The following is a 22,018-nucleotide window of genomic DNA, read 5'->3' as shown; positions in this document are numbered from 1 at the left end:
ACATTTATTCTTTCATTTAATGTTCACAAGCCTTTGAAGTAGGTATTGTTACTTTCATTTTACCGAGAGATTAAGTAATTTCTCTAAGATCACTCTATGAAGAGCTGATCCAGAATTCAAAGCCAGGTCCATTGGATTCCACAGCCTACGTATGCTATTGTTTCAGGCTACAATGCCTATGAAATGTGATCAAAAAGAGCAGGTAGTGTTAAATAAATCATTCTTACAGTGTTGATTTATATTTGCTTAAGAAAGCAAGGAAAAATAAATACCAACAACTTCCCCTTTATTTTAAGTAGCCAGGCTAAGAAAGTATTCTACCTCTGTGAGGAAAAGTGGCTGTAGGTCTCAAGGACAATTGCAGGAAATCTGAGCAGACCAAAGCAGATTTGGGGCAAATTTACATAGAAGATGTTGGCACTCTAGAAACTAAGAGATGGCCATATCCAGGGATTGTGTTTCCCTCAGGATCTCTTGAAAGTCTCCTTTGAGAATACAGGGTTAATGGGTGCTTATTAATATTTTTCTGAAGCTACATTTACCTTTCATTACAGGACTAAGTTCTGTTATGAGCCAAGGTGAGAGGCAAAATCAAATGCTTAGAAGTTTCCCAGTTTACAGAGTTCCACTTACATATCCAGTAGTAAATCCCAGAAGTGAATCTGAGATGTGACTATCTTAAAAAATAAAACTATATGTGTCAACATAGTATGCCTAACAGCTCTTTTTTTTTTTTTTTTGTATAGCAAAGGTGGAGATTTATTGAAGAACAAGTACAGACTCCCACGTGGGGAGGGGGGAAAAGTCCCACAGAACAGACTCCCATGTGGGGAGGGGGAAAGGGCCCCCTAACAGCTATTCTTTTGAAAGGCTTGCTTGTTGGTCCTTGGCTGGCATTTGTGAACTTGGGTTTGGGGTGGGGAGGGGTCCCACCATTCCCAGAAGTGATAAGAGTGGCTCACTAAGCCTAAACTGATTTTCATTTACATTTCATGTCCTTTTTGTTTTTAAAGTATTTACTTATAGTTTATGCTTAACATCTGCTTTCCTTCTGGGATTCTGGAATTTTGGTATGTGCCAAGCAAAGGGTACCTACATGATCAGCTTCCAATAAAAATCTTGGGTACCGAGTCCCTAATAAGCTAGGATGCTTGGCAATATTTCACATGTATTGTCTCAAATCATTGCTGGGGGAATTAAGCTCATCCTGTGTGATTCCACTGGGAGAGGACTCTTAGAAGCTTGTGCCTTGTTTCCCCTGGTCTTTACCTCACGTGCCTTTTCTCTGTGCTAATTTTGTGTTGTATCCTTTTGCTGTAATAAATCATAGCTGTGAGTATTACTATATGTCGAATACTGTAAGTTTTGCTAGGGAATCACCAAACCTAACTGGCAACCTTTTAGTGCTTGGGACACTGCTCAACCAACCGAGTCACACAGGCCAGAGCATGACCCAAACTTTTAACTATGCGTTTGTGTTTCCACCTAATCACCAACTCTCTGTGCAAGGCTTCATTTCCTTTATAATGCCTTCCCTTATCACTGCAGGCTGAAATTACCTATTCTTCTGAGTACAATTTGTAATGCGTTTATTTTAGATGTGTGTTTTAACCAGAATGTGAACTCTTCAAGGTCAGTAACAATTTCTTTTATTTCTTTATCATTAGTGTCTGGTATGGAGGCTGGCAGAGTGGTTACTCAGCAAATGCCTTGCTATATATGAAAGAACAAATACATGAATGAAATGTAAATTAAACTACTTATATATTCTATGGTGGCAAATAAAATATCCTTGTATTATCGGTGAAGTAAAATGTCATCCGCAATAGCTTCTAGATACAGACTATAAGTTCTACAAGGGTAAGAACCATGTCACTATTTTCAGCACTGTGTTCCCCATGTTGAGGTTAGTGCTTAGCGTAATAAAGGCAGATGTATACCGTAAGTTTGTAAGGCTTTCCCCCACTTCATTTAAACAATCTTACTGAGGGTCTACTCTGTGAAAACCCTGCTAGAAGCTTATTTATACTTCCTCTCCTGAGAGGGAGAAAGAAAACACTTATGTTATAGTTTCCTTAGAAAGCTTGGGAAAAAATAAATACCAGTACATTCAGTTCTTTGTTTTAGAATACACCTAAAATGTCTGGTACCACATTTCTGAGTGTATGTTTTTCTACTTGGGTTCATAGCTATACTAGTAGATCTGGAGGAAGAAATGTTTTTGAGACAAGAACAGGGGCTTTGTAATTACATGGGTCACAAGGTGCACAGGCCACAGTCCTGAAGCAACCTGCCATCACCATCCTCTTTTCCCATGTATCTGCATTTTATACACAAAGACCTCACTTTCCATGCAGGTGGGGCGTCTCTGAGTGACACAGATATGAATAGAGGAAAGGAAAAAAAAACAGAGAAGGCAGGGAGGGAAAGAATTGTGGGATAGAAAAATGAGGAGGAAAGAGTGGAATGAAGAAGAGTATAAAAAGGGTCAAACAGGATTGGAAAGAAGAAGGGGAGGGGTGGGAAAGAAGGAGTTGGTTGGGGGATACTGACAACCCCACACTGAATGGTCCTGGACCACTGTAGGTCTAGAGGGCAAGTAGGGGGCCAGCAGGGGCCTCTTACTCTGGCTCCTAGGCATGGTGAGTAGTGGGGTCAGTGCCATTCCTCAGTGTTTAGGACTCAGCTGCTTCACTACCAACTCCCTTATAATGCCTGAGGAAGGCAAATAGGCCACTGATGTTCACATGGCTCTAACATATCCAAGAGGTAGAGCTGAATGACCAAACTCTGGAAATGAATGCTACACTTCTCTTGGTAACTGTTATTAGCAAAATGGAGAAAATAACAAAAACAAACAAACAGCTCAATGTTCCTAGCATCCTGACAATCAGTTTTTCTAGGGAAGGCCTGTGTTTGCCATAGGCTACGTTGGTTGTTCCCCAGTGCTCAGTTTAGTAAGTAGTTGGACAGCTGGGAAATCTTAGCATGAAGTGTTGTTCTGGTTGGGGGTGGAGGCGCAGAAAAGCATTTAGCAAGTCCTTTGGTGAGAAGCCAGGCTCTGCTTTATGGAGAAAAGGCTGAAGACACAATAAGACTCCTAGAGCTAAGTCTTATGTTATTTGTTATTAAAGAGGTGAGGTCTTAAGATGTGCTTTTTAACAGTCTTTAGTTTGGTGGTAATTTAAGATGACTTTTACAAATTAGATCCTAATCCTTGCAGACACAGATGGCTGTTACAGAATAGCCTTGCAAAAACACTAGTCATTTGACTTGAAAAAGCATTCAGAGAAGGATGAAGGGCCATTAACTCTCACCCCACCCCTGGCTCTAGGAGGTCTAATGAGTCCTGGGTGGGCTTTATGGGTTTAGGTCTGGGTCTGGAATCTGGGTGGGCCTAGGGCAGTGGTCGGCAAACTCATTAGTCAACAGAGCCAAATATCAACAGTACAACGATTGAAATTTCTTTTGAGAGCCAAATTTTTTAAACGTAAACTTCTTCTAACGCCACTTCTTCAAAACAGACTCGCCCAGGCTGTGGTATTTTGTGGAAGAGCCACACTCAAGGGGCCAAAGAGCCACATGTGGCTGGCGAGCCGCGGTTTGCCGACCACTGGCCTAGGGCATCTCTTCTTATTTGAAACAACCTCTTTAGTTAACTCTGGAATCAGAGCTTTAGGATCGGACCTGAAGTCATTAACATTCAACAACAGTAACTGAATGTTTATGGGTGAGGCACCATGTAGGACCAAGGGGGATAGATATGAAGATGATATGGACAGTCTCTCTAAATAATTACAGAAAAATAGGACAAGTACTACGAGAGAGAATGTACAAACAGCAATGGGTACATAGTGAGGAGCTTGGGAGAAGGGGAGGGCTTCCCAGAGAGGATGACATTTCAGTTGCACATTAAAAAAATGAGTCCCAACAGGCCAGCAAAAGCGGGAAGGATGGATATCCAAGAAAGAAAGAACAGAAGCATGAGAGTCTCTTGTGTCTTTAGTGAATAGCGAGCAATCTCTTATCTCCTGGTAATGGAAGTAAGTAATGAGAGGTAGTGTTTAAGGTGGGAGAGGTAGGTATGAACCAGATTGTGAAGAATTTTTGAAAACATTCTAAGGTGTCTGTACTTATCTAGGGCAGTAGGGAGCTACCAAATTTTTTAAGTAAGAAAGGGAATGATCAGAATGGGATTAAAAAAAACCCACTGGGTAGCGGGTAATTTCAGGTTGACTTAAAACCATAAAATGGACCCGTGCTGTATACTGGGAAGCTCTTGATTTCTCCTATAAGAAGAAAACTTTGCTTAGATTTTTTCTCTGGGCAACTGGGGCAAACTTAATCTAAACTGCCCTTGCGATGAGGCTGGAGGTTGCTCTTGGGATGGAGGTAGAAATGGGGTCAGGTGGGAAAGGAATAATGGGAGATGAGACTGTTAAAAACAGTATAAAACAATGCATGCATAATTGAGATCTAAATCAAGAGTAAAGTTTCTCTAAGACTATGTGACTGATCCTCTATTGACACTTAACAGTCTGCCCTAAAGAGACCTCATTCTTGGTCTGTAGAGTTCAAAGCAAGCAGGTAGCAGGCCCAACAATCCACTACATTTCACTTACAGTTCCCTTACTTCCCACAGTCCACATTTTTAGCATGTGGGAAGATGTCATTAACACTGATCATAATAAACACAGATTCTTTTAAGAGACTGCTTCCCTTACCCTACCCCCAATAGTCAGTTTTAAAAATTAATTTGAAAGAAAGTTTAACTTTAGGAGTCAGAAGGTCCTTGGACTCCATCTTTTCTAGCACTTCCATTTTACAGATGAGACCCAGAAGAGGAGTGAAAATAACTAAGGGCTGGGATCTTAAAGTTCTCATCACGAGAAAAAAAAGTTTAGTAACTGTATGGTGATGGATGTTAACTAGACTTGTTGTGGTGATCATTTTGCAATGTACACAAATATCGAATCATTATGTTGTATACCTGTAACTAATATAAAGTTATATGTCAATTGTACCTCAATTAAAAAACAAAACAAAACAAGGGTTGGGAAGAACTAATTTAGCTCCTAAGTTTTGTAAGTTCTCCAAGGTGAGATGTAAAACTTAAGGCTAATCTTGAACCCCTTAACAGTGGTTCTTTTCCAAGCTTCACACATTTAGAGTTTAACTACACTGACAGAATTTAAGGTATTTGGACATGTGAGTCACACAGCATGTGCACACATGTGTTCCCTTGGGCATGTTTGTGCATGTACAATATATGAATAAGGAGGAAGAGTTTGGAGCAATAGGTAAAGCTAGTGAGAGAGAGGCCAGCACCTGGGGTCCATCTAGTCTCCTTGATTTAGACATAAGTGGCAGGATCCTCATCCTACCTAGGGCATTTGAGAATGAATGGTGGAGCTAAACAACCACTGGCTTCTGTCTCTATCCTGCAAATCTGACAGCCAATGTGAGGGACTAAGATGAATGTTAATCAAATTCTTTGTTTTTGTGTGTTAGATAAAGTCCAGGTTACTAAACCTCATATTACTTGATGATAAAAGAATCAAAGAAGATCAAGATTTACTATGGAGCTTAAAGGTAAGCTAGTCCATATAAAGTAGAAACACTAAGAATGAATCCTGCTCCAATATATATTCATTATTGCTGAAAAGGGATCATTCACTAGTGTTGAGTTATATCCAATGACAGAAAAATCACTACCTTATAAAACAAGATATTCCTCCATTAGAAAATACTTTCTTACAGGGCACTTTCTTGCCTCCTGTAACTTTTATTTATTTATTTATTTTAAAATATATTTTTATTGATTTCAGAGCGGAAGGAAGAGGGAGAGAGAGAGAGAGAGAGAGAAACATCCATGATGAGAGAGAATCATGGATCGGCTGCCTCCTGCAAGTCCCCCACTGGGGATGGAGTCCACAACCCGGGCATGTGCCCTTGACTGGACTCGAACCTGGGACCCTTCAGTCCACAGGCCAATGCTCTATCCACTGAGCCAAACTGGCTAGGGCAACCTCCTGTAACTTTTAACTGATTGGTCCCACTTCTGTCCTTGGAGCCTCGAAGTCAAATCCCTTTTTTTCATGGCAGGCCTTCAATGACTAAAGACCACAACCACGTCTCCCATGCCTTTTCCTTCCCTAGAGGAAATGTTCCTCAAATGATATAATTTCTATTCCCTCACCTTCCTATCAGCCCTGCTCTAGATATGCTGCTGTTTTTTCATGTTTCAGCATAGAATAAGGACTCTTTCAGAGGTAGTTTATCTTAGTATAGAGCTGAATAGGACCATCAAGTGACCCTTCTGTTGGAATTATGAGATTGTATCTCTAAAATTATAGCTAGCTTTCTGTTGGCAGCCAAAACACATTATTTATGTACTAGTGTCCCAGTGCATGGATTCGTGCACATTGAAGGGAAATTAATTAGAAGAAATATTTTAATATCACTATTCACGTCTTGCTAATGAAAAGAAAACAGGATTCTACTGAGTCTCCCATCTACCTACTCCAGGACTTCTGTGAGGATCAAATGAGATGAAGCACGGGAAAACGCTTCACAGACATTTGGTTAAACTGTAAAATGTTTGCACTTGGCTATAAAGCAAGTGGGTTCCTCGGCTGAAGAAACTCCAAGGAGGCTAGTAGCTAGGGAGAGGAAGCTGGGCATAGGTATGTGATGTTATTACCTGGCACCCACAGCGACTGTTTCCAGGCTGGGCTGGGCTGTGGGCCGAGTTTTGTGCCATGGGGTCTTGGCAGCGTTGGCTGCGATTTGGTGGGGTGGGGTGTGGCTCTGGGGTAGTGGTGGGGCCTGTGTCCCACTTGGGGGAAGCCGAGTGTTGGTTTGTCAGTGCCAGGTCCGTGGTGCCATTTATTTTTAAATGGCCAGTGCGTGCCATGGCAGCTCCTGTGTTGAGCATCTGCCCCCTGGTGGTCAGTGTGTGTCATAGCTACCCGTTGGACGGATGGACACTTAGCCTTTTATATATATAGGTAGTCAGCTTAATTCAACCATAATCTCTGCTAAAGCATGATATTTCCATTCCAAACTTGAGCAATTGATTTTCTAAACTTAATGCATAAATCTCTCTACATTTCTGTAATATTTCTCCAGGTTCATTTTTGTCTATTGTTTTAGTATTTCAAGGTTTTCTTGAATCTTATTTTCCATAATCCAAAAATCTGACAGTCTTCATTTAAGTTGCTAGTAAGCACGGTGAGTAATAAAGGGTTAAATATAAAACTTCTTGGTTCCCTCCAGGGAGAGGGCAGTCTCTTAGTCAACACTTTGTGGTCACCACTGTTTAATCAGCAATGAATCCACCTAACTGTAGATTTATCTCTCTACTTTGCCTCAGAATACTATGAGAGACTATTAAGAATCTTGCTGAAATGCAGATACACAGTGAATATAGGTTACCCTCCTTGACTTCCCAGGCTAATAAGAACTATCAAATCACAAAATACTCTTGTTTCAACATGACTCGTTCTTAGGAAACTTATAATCATTGACCTTGATCTAACTCTGTTAGGCTGTTAAGCACACAATTTTCAGATCTATTCTGAGGTTTAGAGAGATGAGATCTTGGGAAAGCCTGTATGAATGCTGGAACAGGGGAAATAGCTAGGGAAAAACCCCCACACCTAGTACCTAAATTCTAGCATAGGTTATTAGGCATATGTCTGCTGCCTGAGGCCATACCTTCCCCAAAAGCTGTACCATTGGACTTTCCTTGGACTACTTTATCCAGCCCTAATGATGGGACATCTCCCATCTGGACACACTCCCAAAGAAAGGCATAGGAACTTACGTCTCTCCTAGGAAAGGTACTCAGTAACTTGAACTCATTCCATGGAAATCCTTTGGAAGTTACAAAATCAAAGACAATCTGGAGCTTATTGCTGGCCAGAAAACGCCTCTCGAGGAACTCTCCACTGGGGGTACGGATCCGCAGTTTGCTCACGGGCTCAGCATCTTCTTTTGGCTCTGGAGGCAGGGCCTGCTCTAAGGAGAGCCGAATGGCCTAAGGAGAGCAAGAACCAGGTGTTAAACTATGTAATGGGTGAGACTGTGGGGAGTGGGGGAGAGATTAGAAAAAAAGCTGCTGCTTTCCAGAAACTCATCAAAAAGTTATTTCCCATTTATTAACCAAGCTTAACGCTTGAACAACAAACTCATGTGTTTTTCATTTTCTTAATACTAGCCCAGCGATTTTCAAACTTTTTCATCTCCCGGCACACATTGACTACTAAAATTCTGTGGCACACCAAAAAATATATTTTTTACTGATCTGACAAAAAAAAAAAAAGGTATATATATATATATATATATATATATATATATATATATATATATATATATATATATAGTAATTACCTAACTTTTTGCTCCAAAGTGATTTTTCAAAAAAAAAATATTTTTATTGATTTCAGAGAAAAGGGAGAGGGAGAGCGAGATAGAAACATCAACGATGGGAAAGAATCATTGATCAGCTATCTCCTGCACGCTCCCTACTGAGGATCGAGCCCGCAACCCAGGCATGTGCCCTTGACTGGAATTGAACCCGGAACCCTTCAGTCTGCAGGTCGGTGCTCTATCCACTGAGCCAAATCTGCTAGGGCCAAAGTGATTTTTTTTTTTTAAAAATCAGGTGCCTATAATTAAATATAAGGATTTCTGGCACTAAGAATTAACCAATCAGATGCAACATTATTATGAGATGTGATCAATAAGATGTAACTCATATGACCAATATATTTATGGTTCAAGCCAGGGCATTCACATTGGATGGCTATTGTTGTGTTGGCTGTTGTCATTTTTCTATTTGACAATCTAAGGAAAAAGTGGTCAGTGCCCCAGATTAAATAGTCAGATATTGCATGTTTTAAGAATTCTTGCAGCACACTGATTAAAAATCACTGTATTAGCCTAAGGGGCAATTAATTAAAATAAATTCCAACTTGTTTTATTATTTTTTATTAATCCTCACCCAAGGATATTTTTTCCATTAATTTTAAGAGGGAGTGGAAGAGAAGGAGTGAGGGAGAGGAAGAGAGAGGAAGAGCAGGGGGGGGGAGAGAGATATATATATAGAGAGAGAGAGAGAGAAACATCAATGTGAGAGAGATACATTTCCTCCTGTATGCACCCTGACCTGACTGGAGAGAACCTACAATCCAGGTATGTGCCCTTGACCGGGAATCAAACTCGTGAGCCTTGAGTATGTGTGCCGACGCTCCAACCACTGAACCACACCGGCCAGGGTGACACAAATTATTAAAGTGATAAATAACTCCATAGGAAAAAAAGGTAATTTAATTTTTTTCTTTTTACTGAAGGGTTAGGGTATTTGAGATTGAGGAAAGAGGTATTACATAACCAGTTGCTTCCTTCCTAGGATAAAAATTAAGGCTATTAAAAGCATTTACAAAACACACCTACACACAACTATTCACATTTGAAATATATACATTTCCTATGTAGAAATGAACTAAAAGTTTGTAGAATATTGGATATATTAACATTAAAATGGAATGGGCCCTGGCCAGGTGGATCAGTTAGTTGAGCATCGTCCCATACATCAAAAGATTGAAAGTTCAATTCCGCTCAGGGCACATACCTAGGTTGCAGGTTCCATTCCCAGTCAGTGTGCAAATGGGAGGCAATTGACCCCCCGGTGGTCAGTGCACGTCATAGCTGTTCTGCCGGTCGTTCCACCACTTGGTTGATTTGCATATTAGGGTTTTATTATATAGGATTGGTGTCCTGAGTCAGCAATGACTTTCAGCTGAATAGTTTCAAGTATTAAACTATTCTAGTAATGCTGTCATATATTAATAACCCAGTGAATATATGATGCTATGTATATCAAAATTAAATTCTAGTTATATGGTCTTTTTTTTAAAAAATAAATCTTTATTCAGATTATTACAACTGTTTCTCCTTTCCCACCCATAGCTCCCCTCCACCCGGTTCCCACCCCACCTTCTGCCCTTACCTCCCCCGCACTGTCCTCATCCATAGGTGTATGATTTTTGTCCAGTCTCTTTCTGAACCCCCCCATACCCCTTTCCCCCTGAGAATTATCAGTCCACTCCCTTTCTATGTCCCTGATTCTATTATATTCACCAGATTATTCTGTTGCTCAGGTTTTTAATTCACTTGATTTTTAGGTTCACTTGTTGATAGATAATGTATTTGTTGTTCATAATTTTTATCTTTTCTTTTTTCTTCTTCCTCTCCTTTAAGAATACCTTTCAGCATTTCATATAATACTGGTTTGGTGGTGATGAAATCCTTTAGCTTTTTCTTATCTGTGAAGCTTTTTATCTGCCCTTCAATTCTGAATGATAGCTTTGCTGGGTAGAGTAATCTTGGTTGTAGGTTCTTGCTATTCATCACTTTGAATATTTCTTGCCACTCCTGTCTGGCCTGCATAGTTTCTGCTGAGAAATCAGCTGACAATCGTATGGGTGCTCCCTTGTAGGTAATTAACTGTTTTTCTCTTGCTGCTTTTAATATTCTCTCTTTGTCTTTTGCTCTTGGCATTTTAATTATGATGTGTCTTGGTGTGGTCCTCTTTGGACTCCTTTTGTTTGGGGTTCTGTGCACTTCCTGGACTTGTAAGTCTATTTCTTTCACCAGGTGGGGGAAGTTTTCAGTCATTATTTCTTCAAATAGGTTTTCAGTATCTTGCTCTCTCTCTTCTTCTGGCACCCCCATAATTCTGATGTTGGTACGCTTGAAGTTGTCCCAGAGGCTTCTTACACTATCTTCAACTTCTTGGATTTTTTTTTCTTTTTGCTTTCTCGGTTGAGTGTTTTTTGCTTCTTTGTATTTCAATTCTTTGACTTGATTCTTGTGTTCCTCTAGTCTGTTGTTGGATCTCTGTATAATATTTTTTATTTCAGTCAGTGTATGTTTAATTTCTAGTTGGTCCTTTTTCATATCTTCGAGGGTCTCATTATATTTATCGGCCTTTTCTAGGATATTCTTGAAAAGCCTTATAACCGTGGTTTTGAATTCTATATCCAGTCGTTTGTTTTCCTCCATTTCTTTCGTTTGTGATCTGTTTCTTTGACGCCACATTTTCACTGCTTCCCTGAGTTGGTAGGGTAGATTTGTGTGCTAGGTTTCCTATATGGCCCAGTGGGTCGGCCTTCCCAGTTAACCTGAGGTGGACACTCTTGGTGCACCCCTTTGTGGACTGTGTGTACAGCCTTGTTGTAGTTAAGTCTTGATTGTTGTTGGTATCACTGGGAGGAATTGACCTCCAGGCCAGTTGGCTGTAAGGATCAGCTGTGTCTATGCTGAAAGAAGTTCGGTGTTGGAGACAGCCTTATAGGATTAGACTTGCCAAATTGCAATAGCCTCTGTGCTCAGTTTGGATGGGGTGGAGTCTCAGGGCGGAGCAGACAGTCTTGGCTTCCAGTCAGCCTTGCCCTTGCGCGCGTGCATGCCTGCAGACCTCTGCCTTCCCCGGCTCCCGAGTCTCCGTCCGAGAGTCCAGATTCCCCGCCACAAGAGCGTGGGTCCCCAGGGGCTCGCCTGGAACTGGGGTTCAGTGCAGTCAGAACTGGGGCTCAGTGCAGTCAGGAGCTTCTGACTCCCTTCCACTAGGGAAAGCCTGTGGCAACCTCCGCAGCCTTTGTGTGCACTGGCACGCGCGCGCCTTCAGACTCCTGCCTTCCCCGGCTCCTGAGTCTCCGCCCGAGAGTCCAGATTCCCCCCAGTAAGAGCGTGGGTGCCCAGGGGCTCGCCTGGAACTGGGGTTCAGTGCAGTCAGAACTGGGGTTCAGTGCAGTCAGGTGCTTCCGACTCCCTTCTGCTAGGGAAAGCCTGTGGCAACCTCCGCAGCCTTTGTGCACACTGGCGCGCGCGTCTCCAGACCCCCTGCCCACCGGGGCTCCCCCGGGTCTCCCCTGGGTCTCCGAGTCTCCGGGTGCCTTTCTCTCTACCTGACAGTCCAGACGCCCCTGTATGAGCCTGGGTCCACGGGGTTTCACCCGGGACTGGGGTTCAGTGCAGTTAGAACTGGGGTTCAGTGCGGTTGGGGGCTTCCTTCCCCCTTCCGCCAGAGAAAGTCAGCCAGGCTCTCAGCCGCCCTTCCCTCTGTGCGCACAAAGACCCTTTGCTGTACCTCCAATTCTCTGTGAGCTTTTCTCTTTCCTTCTAGTTGTAGAATTTTCACTCAGCCAGCTTTCCTGTGGTTCTGGATGGTGTCCGTTCTGTCTTTTAGTTGTAGTTTTGAAATTGTTGTGCGAGGCAGCAGTTTAGGTGCTTACCTATGCCGCCATCTTGGTTTCTCCCCTGGTCTTTTATTTTAAATATTTTTTTATTGAGTTTTAGAGAGAGAGGGGGCAACAGGGAGAGGGAAAGAGAGAGAAACATTGAAGTGAGATCCATACATCGATCAGCTGCCTCCTGCATGTTCCAGAACCTGGGCATGCACTCTGACTAGGAATTGAACTGGCAACCTCCTGGTGCATGGAATGATGCCCAACTAACTGAGCCACACCGGCCAGGGCTAGATTATATTTCTTATGTCTTCATTTCTGAGTATCAGCTTCTCCATATAAAAATTGAGAGAGTAGGACTTTTTAACTAGTGCAACCCCAAGCAACCATTAACTGAAGTCCAAGATTGGTTCATATTTTCAACTTATAGCAGGTTTCCTTGTTTTCTTACAGACGTAAAATGCAGATAAAAATTATACTTGTTGAGCAAACCAAATTGAAATTGAACAATGATGTTTACTAAGGCTGCTATTCAAGTATAGGTGTCTTTTTTGTTTTTGTTAATCCTCACCCAAGGCTATTTTTCCCATTGATTTCTTTCTTTTCTTTTCTTTTTTTTTTTTTGAGAGAGAGTGGAAGGGGGAGTGGAGACAGAGTGCCACATTGATGTAAGAGATACACACTGATTGGTTGCCTCCCGCATGCGCCCAGACCAGGGCTGGGGATTGAGCCTACAACCGAGGTATGTACCCTTGACTGGAATTGAACCTGTGACCTTTCAGTCCATGGGCCAATGCTCAACCACTGAGCCAAACTGGCTAGGGCAGTGTCCTTTATATCACTGTTTTTCAACAATGTTTACTTATATGAGGCCTTTGCTTTTAGCCAGTAGATTTCAAACTGAGCTACTGATCTAGTTTTTTGTTCTTTCTTGCCAGTAAAACTTGGGTATTTAGATCTCAAGATTGCTGACTTTTATCTAATATCTCTTCATTGTTTCCCACACTGAATCCATGGTGTGGGATATCTGAGGCCAGTTTTCATTCTGGGGAAAAGCCTTGGAGACTAGGTACATTGAGGAGCAGACATTGTCTGTACAATGAATGGGGTAATGAGCTACTGTTGTTTATTCTTCTCAAATATAATTGGTCGCGTTCAGGTAATAATGTAGCATCTGTTGTTATATTGTGCATGGAAATGTCAAAACAGAAAGCAAGCAGACAGGTGGATTAAGGGAGAACAGGAGGAGAAACCAGGAAATATCACATTAAGTTCTGATTTAAAGTAGGGAACAATGATTTGAGGTTTGATGCTAGGCACTTATTGTGTGCTGGCTATGTGTGACTTCTCAATGAACTTCAGTTTTTCTCACTTGTAGAGAAATCTCTAACCTTGTAGCTTGTTTTAACGGTCAATGAGTAAGCAATATAAAGCAGCTAGCAGAACACTTGAGGTACCGATGATACTCAGCAAAGTATTTTCTACCCTCCATAACTGAAAGCCCTCAGCGAAGCGAGACTGGGGTTTGTCAGGCATAGTGTCCTGTACATATATGATAGGCACTCAATAAGTGTTTAAACATGAGTAAACTTTGATTTCCAAACAGTAAAATATTATACATATTTGAACACTGGGCTCAAATATCACTTCTTCTGATATGTTGTCTGATTCTCAAAGCTATAACTGATTTTTACTTTGCCCTTAAACTCCTTAAGTATTTCGCTTTCACTTCTCATGTTATTTTGCACATTTTTGCTTGACTTCCTATTACTTGTAGACATTTTGCATCTTCTCTACAAGATGTAATATCTTCTGGCAGGCAGAAAATGTTTTATTTTCCTTTGTTTATCCTTCAGTGCTCAGCACAGTTCTTGTTCAAAAAACATTAGTTGAGTAAGTAGGAGGTGACATTCTCTGCCTGAGAAGGATGACTTGTGGAGTTTTCCTCAGTTCCAGTTAGGGCTCTCTGGGCTTTCCATCACTTGTTAGATGGCTTCCTCTTTTCTTAAGTGAATCTTGCTATTAATCTCACATCTACAGAAAAGTTATTTTCTGTGAAGCCGCCGTAGGAAGTCATTTAACACCCCTTCTCTTTGTTTTCACTGCACTAAGGCAGACCTCTATAATAACGTTACATGTGGTATTGTAATTCTATTTTTGCGAGACTATGAACTCCTGGATGGGAGGACCCATGTCCGTCTCCCTATCTCCTAAGAGATTTTGGGCACATACTAAGTATTAAAAGAATTGAAAAATGAGTGAATGAAAAATTATCTATATTGTTATGGAGAAGACATGGACATAGGGGTGAAAAAAAATCAGTCAAGCTAAATGGATTTCCCATATTTAGGGGCCCAGTTCAAGAGGTTGCAGAAGTAACTCACTGTCTTTTGGTGGGTAAAGTGAAGCCTGGTGAAAAGGCTGAAAATAGAGAGAGAACCAAGATGGTGGCGTAGGTAAACTCCTGTACTTGCTGCTTCCCACAAAATTACAACTAAAATATGGAATAACCATCATTCAGAACCCTCTGAAATCTGGCTGAATGAAAGTCCTACAACTAGAAAAGTAAAGAAGAAAGCACACTGAGATTGGTAGGAGGGGTGGAGGCACAGAATGGGATACTCCAACCCACACATGTGACATTTTTTTAATCAAAAGGGATATCTCCAAGGCCTCCCATGAGAAGCAGGGGTCCCTGCCACACACTAGACCCCGACCCCAGAGTTCCAGAGCTGGGAAAAGAAGCTTCGGGATTGTGGCTGAGTGACACAGAGACTGCTGGAATCCCAGGTGTTCCTCTTAAAGGGCCTGTGCATGAACTTACAGGGTCTCACTTCCTCTGAGCTCCAGTGCTGGGCAGCAGCTCTGAATCCAGAGACGGGGAAAAACTGGACTGTCTGGCATCCAGGCAGGAACTAGGGGACAGCTTTCTCCTAGACAGGGGTGCTTGCAGGGGTCACTGTTCCTGTGCCGGGACCTCCCTTACTGCAGAGCTGACTGGCAGCCATATCTGAATTCCCATCACCGTGGTCTACACTGTTCACTCAGCCCTGGTGATTCCCTCAGACCCCACCCCATCCAATTTGCAGGCCCACCCAAGCTGTTTGCAGCAGCTTTTCCATACAAATGGCCTGTCCTCGCTCAGGCTTCAGACTTTGCTAAAACCTCTCAAACAAGCAGCAGCAGGACTCAGCATGCCCCAAACCTAGCAATAAAAGGCCCAAGACCTGGCACTAGCATCAACTTGCCTTGCTTTAGAGCTGGGCCTTTCCTGGGCACCTCCTAGACCCGTGGTCGGCAAACTGCGGCTCGCGAGCCACATGAGGCTCTTTGGCTCCTTGAGTGTGGCTCTTCCACAAAATACCACAGCCTGGGCGAGTCTATTTTGAAGAAGTGGCGTTAGAAGTTTAAGTTTAAAAAATTTGGCTCTCAAAAGAAATTTCAATCATTGTACTGTTGATATTTGGCTCTGTTGACTAATGAGTTTGCCGACCACTGTCCTAGGCCAATACAAGTAGCAGCCATCTGCAGATCTCTCTTAACTTCTGCTGGGTGGCCCCAGGTAGTGGGAGACTTTGCACCTCCTCGGAGGCCTCACAGCCAGTGCAACCAGTGGACAGCTTCAGACCATACCAGATTACAACTCAATGTATCCACAAGTGACACACTCAAGAAGCAGACTCAGTAAGTCCTGCTCCATAGGGGTGTCTCCTGCACAGCAGTTCTTCCATTGTAGACACAGCTGGTCCTCACAGCCAATTGGCCTGGAGACCAATTCTTCCCAGTGATGCCAATCAAGGCTCAACTACAACAAGACTGTGCACACAGCCCACAAAGGGGTGCACCTAGAGTGTCCAGCCCAGGTGACCAGGGAGGTTGAATGACTACAGGACACCTATTACACAAGGCCACTCTACCAATTCCAGGAAATGTAACAGCTCTACCTAATACATAGAAACAAACACTGGGAAACAGCCAAATGCACAAAGAAACATGTTACAAATAAAAGAAATGGAAGCATGCAAACTACTGGATACAGAGTTTAAACCAATGGTTATAAGGTTACTCAAGGATCTTAATGAGCATGTCAAGGGACTTAGTGAGACTTTAAGGATCCTAGTGAGAATGTCAAAAACATGAAAAAGGACCAGTCAGAAAATAAGCATACACTAACTGAAATAAAGAATAATTTACAGGGATTCAACAGCAGAGTAGAGGATTCTGAGCATCAAATCAACAATTTGGTATATGAGGAAGCAAAAAACATCCAATCAGAAAAGCAAAAAGAAAAAACAATCTAAAAATATGAAGATAATATAAGGAGCCTCTGGGACAACTAGAAGTTGTCCCAGAGGCTCCTTACATGTACCAACATTCACATTATGGGGATGCCAGAAGAAGAGAGAGAGCAAGATATTGAAAACCTATTTGAAGAAATAATGACAGAAAACTTCCCCTACCTGGTGAAAGAAATTGACTTACAAATGGAAGTGCAGAGAGTCCCAAACAAGACCTACCCAAAAAGGCCCACATCAAGGCACATAATCCTATCTAATAAAAAAGTAATACGCAAATTAACCATCACTCCACGACAAAGATGGCGGTGCCCATTGCGGTGGGGGGGGGGGGTGCGCTGATGGCGTCGCCCTAGCGACTGCGAGCCCAGTATCCCGCGCCCCAGCTGCGTGGTGGGAGGGGCCGGGGGCCCAGCGTCCCACTCCCTGGCCACGCGGAGGGCGGGGCCTCTGGCCAGAGACCAGGGCGCGGGACGCTGGGCTCACAGTTACCCCCGGTGATGACCCCAGCGTACTGTGCCCCGGCCGTGTGGAGGGAGGGCCTCTGGCCAGAGGCTGGGGCGCAGGACGCTGGCGTCATCGTTGAAGGCCGTGCTGAGGGGACTGCCCCCCCCCATGCAAGAATTTCGTGCATCGGGCCTCTAGTTAAAATACAAAGGTTAAAGACAAAGAAAGAATCTTAAAATCAGCAAGAGAAAAGCAGTTAGTTACCTACAAGGGAGCACGCATACAACTGTCAGCTGATTTCTCAACAGAAACTTTGCAGGCCATAAGGGAGTGGTAAGAAATATTCAAAGTGATGAACAGCAAGAACCTTCAACCAAGATTACTCTACCCAGCAAAGCTATTATTTAGAATTGAAGGTTAGATAAAGAGCTTCACAGACAAGAAAAAGCTAAAGGAGTTCAATCATCACCAAACCAGTATTAGATGAAATGTTGAAGGGAGGAGGAGGAGGAGGAGGAGGAGGAGGAGGAGGAGGAGAATAATAAGAAAAAAATATGAACAATAAAATGGCAATAAATGCATATCTATCAACAAGGGAATCTAAAAATGAAAATAAACAAACAAGAAATCTAATGAACAAAGTAAACTGATGAGTAAAATATCTCAGAGGGAAGGGGGGGCGGGTGGGAAGGGATTAACCAAAAGATCTTACATGCATAAATGCATTATCTATGGACACAGATAACAATAGAGTGGTGAAGGTCTGGGGCAGGGTGGGAACTGGGTGGAGGGGAGCAAAGGGGGAATAAAAAGGGGACATCTGTTAATACACTCAACAATAAAGATTAAAAAAAAAAAAGCTAAAAAAAGAAAAGGCTGACAATAGAATCTCTGTATTTTTTGGGTGAGACAATATCCAGGAAGAATGGGAGTATTTGTCAGGCAAGAAGAAGGGAAAGGAATAGAATCTAGTCTAAGATCAAGTTTTTGAAGAGTTCTATACAACAGATTAGGAAAGGATAAGATCTTCCATACTAAAATGAGTGTGGGAAATGTGGAAAGAAGTTCTAAGAACTATTAACAGTCTCAGTATCAAATGCAGAGGACACAAATCTAGCTTTTGAATAACACTTTCAAATTGTGCCATACCTCACGTTCCTCTTCTTGTTCTTTTCGAATCTGTTCCAAACGAGACTGTTCTGCCATCTCTCTCTCATGAGCTTCCCTCTGTTGATAAAAGAGAAAGGGAGCCAGCACTCAATAAACATTTAAAAAAAAAAAAGGAAAGAAAAGAAAAAGAAGAAAAAAAAGAGCTAAATCCCAGCATGACCCAGAGGTGCACTGTGGTATTAAAAGTATTTCTCTCTGGAATAAGAATAAAAATGAAAGCAACAACAAAGCATAGCTCTCTGTTCATGTTGGGTTCCTATTCAAATACCTAGGTAGCTCTGAGTAGTGTCGCATTCATTAAAACTGTTGTCTCATTTTCCTTTCTAGTCTTTTTGGCTATGTTTCCTTTACCCAAATATCAGGCTTTATTCATGTCAGCCTCTACCACGCACCCTTTGCTGTTAGCAAATATTACTTTTTCTCTCCCAACCCTCTTCATCCAGTTCACATATACAGCCTCTTCTATGGATCCCTCCCCAGTCCATTCTCACTTCTTGGCTTTTCAGAAAAGCTAAAAAAGAAAACAAAACAAAAAAAACACCAAAAACCTTTCTATTGAACTCCTGTTCACTGAATTCTCACAGAACTTAGTGCTTCCCTTATGACATTTAGAATCCTTGCCTAAGTGTTACAGCTATCTGTGCTCTTGATTTAATCTACTCTACTACATTTTTGAGGGTGGAAACTGTGGCTCATTCATTTTACCCTCCTTCAATGCCCAGTACATAAGCAGGTGCTCAAAAAGCATTAAATAAATCAGTGGTTCTCGGCCCTGACTGCACATTAGAATCACCTGAAAGCTTTTTAAAAATTGTTAGGTTGTACCCTACACTCACTAAAATTAAAATAAAACAGATAATATCCCCATTTTGTTTTCATTTTCATGATTCTCAACAAACTTTATCTTGTCAAAATGAACCATACCATACTTTAAGGACCCAGAGGTAAAATTATGTTCTTTCTGTTAATTGAATCTAGCTTTCTCCACTGCAAACCCAACATTTTTGGGGGATCAAAGTGATAAAAGGGCTGGCACTTAAGTAATGAAATAAATATTTAGGTTTGAGTTCTTTTTTAAAAAAAATGTATTTTATTGATATTTTACAGAGAGGAAGGGAGAGGGATAGAGAGCTAGAAACATCGATGAGAGAGAAACATTGATCAGCTGCCTCCTGCACACCTCCCACTGGGGATGTGCCCGCAACCAAGGTACATGCCCTTGAGTGGAATCGAACCCGGGACCCTTCAGTCCGCAGGCCGACGCTCTATCCACTGAGCCAAACCGGTTTCGGCAAGGTTTGAGTTCTTTATCCCAGAAGACCCTTGACCAAACCTACTTTTGCTCTGTCAGCCTCAAGTGAAAGGCGATAGGCCTCATCTTGCTCTCTCTTCACATTTTCTCTCGCTTCACGTTCATCCTTAAAAGAAAGAAAGATTTAAATGTGTTTTACCATATTACATTTTTAAAAGAAAAATATGGCAATCTCCTTGTTTTACTCATGTGTGAATTTATTATAAGTAAACAAGACACTTTTAAGGTGCATAAAATATAAATAAGCAAACAATAAGATGAGTAGCATAGTATATAGTGAAAATAAGAATGTTCGAAGACTAGCTCTCTACCACTAACAAACTGTGTGTGACCTTGCACAAGTTATTTAATCTTTCTAGGTCTCAGTTTTTTCATCTATAAAATAAAAATAATATTTGTCCCATAGGGTTATTGTTAAAATTAAATGTAATAATATATAAATTGTCTAGTAAAGCACCTGACACTTCATTTTTACAATGATTAGTTCCCTTTGTTTTCCACTTGATTTTTCTAAGATAAACCTGGAGAGTGTCAGCATTGGGACTAAGGACTGGGAGAGAAATAAAGGACTTGGCAGTAATACCCTGGTCAGCATAGCGAGAGTCTGAAAGCAAAATACCCTAGTTAACTTCAGTCCATACCACACCAGGAAAGCTTGGTTATTAAGTAAGTATTTCCTCAATACCTTCACAATCATGAAGTCTGAATAACTGAGAGGTTCTCTAGATCTTTTAGAATATTTTTAGTTTCTGAAATAATTTTGCCACCTGCCTACATTTAAATTTCAATTTCATACAAAATTAAAAGTGAATTCAACTGTCAGACTTCTCATTTATTAAATTCTAGAGTATAGTCAATATACATTTACTTAAATTTAATAAATACATCTGTTGACATCAGACTATAGATGACCTTTTTGATCATTTTGTTTAATAGGCTGAATCACAAAGTCACAAATGTTTAGCTATTTTGACGTTAAAAATGGAATTTCATATGGTTTAACTTAATACTTTGTAACTTTTTGTCTCCCCTATTCATTACATGCTCACTCAAGGTTGAGTATATGCTCAGCACTGTCTTAGGTGCTCTTTCTAATTCGAGTGTACATTTTGAACTTCTCCCTGAAGTTTCTTACACCTTATAGTTTCAATGATTCAATTAATTTCACAATCTCTGGTATGAATAGTAATATTTCATTAATTCCAAATCTTTCAAGTAAAAAAATAAGACTTAAATGTTGAAGCTAATTGCTATACTATCCATAATGAAAAAGTATGCTAGGGAAAATATATGTTGGAACAAAATATAAGGAACAATGATTAACCTGAGAGACCACACAGGCTGCAAAGCAGTCAAAATAATTCACATGTCATATAATATTACACATGAATAAAATGGGTTTTAAAAACTTCTACTTGGAAATTTGTACTTAGTCATCAGTATTTATATTTTAAAGAAATAGAAACATATTCCTTAAAACATATCTTAACTAATTCAACTAGGTAGTTCCCACTTTGGTTTATACGCTACGGCTTTACTATGACCAGGTACAATAAGCCTGATAGGACATATTTTATATATATTTTTATATTTGCATTTGCCTAACTTATTACTCTCTAAACTCCTTCCCCCACTCAATATACAAGTTTGTACAGAATGGTTACTTAATCATTTTTTTGGCTATGACTGATCTATATTTGATATATAACATCTTCTTTTTTTAAGTCACTGAGGAGAGGTAATGGGAGGATTAGCAGACCTCTGTTCAAGTTCTAGCCCTGCCAGAAGCAAGCTGTGTGTTCTTGGGTAAATAATGTCTTCCTTTTCAGTCATTTATTAAAGGACTGAATTTCTAATGATTCTATACTTCTGTGGACAAGTCTATCTTTCCAAATTTAGATATACCTAATATAATCAACAACTTATGGGGGTAATCTTATCCTTTTACACTGAGTGGCCAGATTATTATGATCTCTGAATGCATAATAATCTGGCCAGTGTGTGTGTGTGTGTGTGTGTGTGTGTGTGTGTGTGTGTGTGTGTGTATATGTATATATGTGTATATATACATATATACATACATATATATGTTAGAGGCCCGGTGCATGAATTTGTGCATGGGTGGGGTCCGGCCAGCCTGGCCAGGGGGAGGGGACATGGGCGGCTGGCCAGCCTGCCTGCTGGTTGAACTCCTGGTTGAGGGGACAATTTGCATATTAGCCTTTTATTATATAGGATATACACTGAGTGGTCAGATTATTATATGTTCAGAGATCATAATAATCTGGCCACTCAGTGTATATTTTAAATAATAAAATATTTAAGATCTTTAAAATTTTAATTTTACTTTCCTTTCCTGATCCCACTCCTCCAAATTAATGCACGTTTTTCTCATAATATTCTGTACATTCCCTTTAAAACATTTATCACAATTGCATTAATTATAATATAATTTTTTATTTAATGTGAGATTCTCCCATGACACTGAAAGCATCACAAAGGCAGGGACCTAGTCTATATTATACACCTCTGCATTCCAA

At 41.0% G+C, this 22,018-nt stretch overlaps 1 protein-coding gene across 2 annotated transcripts in view; it reads right to left on the bottom strand.

The window, feature by feature from the left end:
• FAF1 (Fas associated factor 1) overlaps positions 1–22,018 on the bottom strand; it is a 389,848-nt gene that overhangs the window by 21,084 nt on the left and 346,746 nt on the right. For both annotated transcript variants that reach the window (XM_080652360.1, XM_080652361.1), the window contains 3 exons: positions 19,504–19,584; positions 18,146–18,223; positions 7,829–8,041 (listed from right to left, as the gene is read on the bottom strand). In XM_080652360.1, coding sequence (XP_080508486.1) covers positions 7,829–8,041; positions 18,146–18,223; positions 19,504–19,584 — 372 coding nt within the window. The remainder of the gene's footprint in view (positions 1–7,828; positions 8,042–18,145; positions 18,224–19,503; positions 19,585–22,018) is intronic.

This window comes from Plecotus auritus (genome assembly GCF_963455305.1).
Source record: "Plecotus auritus genome assembly, chromosome: 2".
Lineage (NCBI taxonomy): Eukaryota > Metazoa > Chordata > Mammalia > Chiroptera > Vespertilionidae > Plecotus > Plecotus auritus.
The sequence above is the reverse complement of the archived record's forward strand: the minus strand, read 5'-3'. Positions and strand labels throughout refer to the sequence as shown.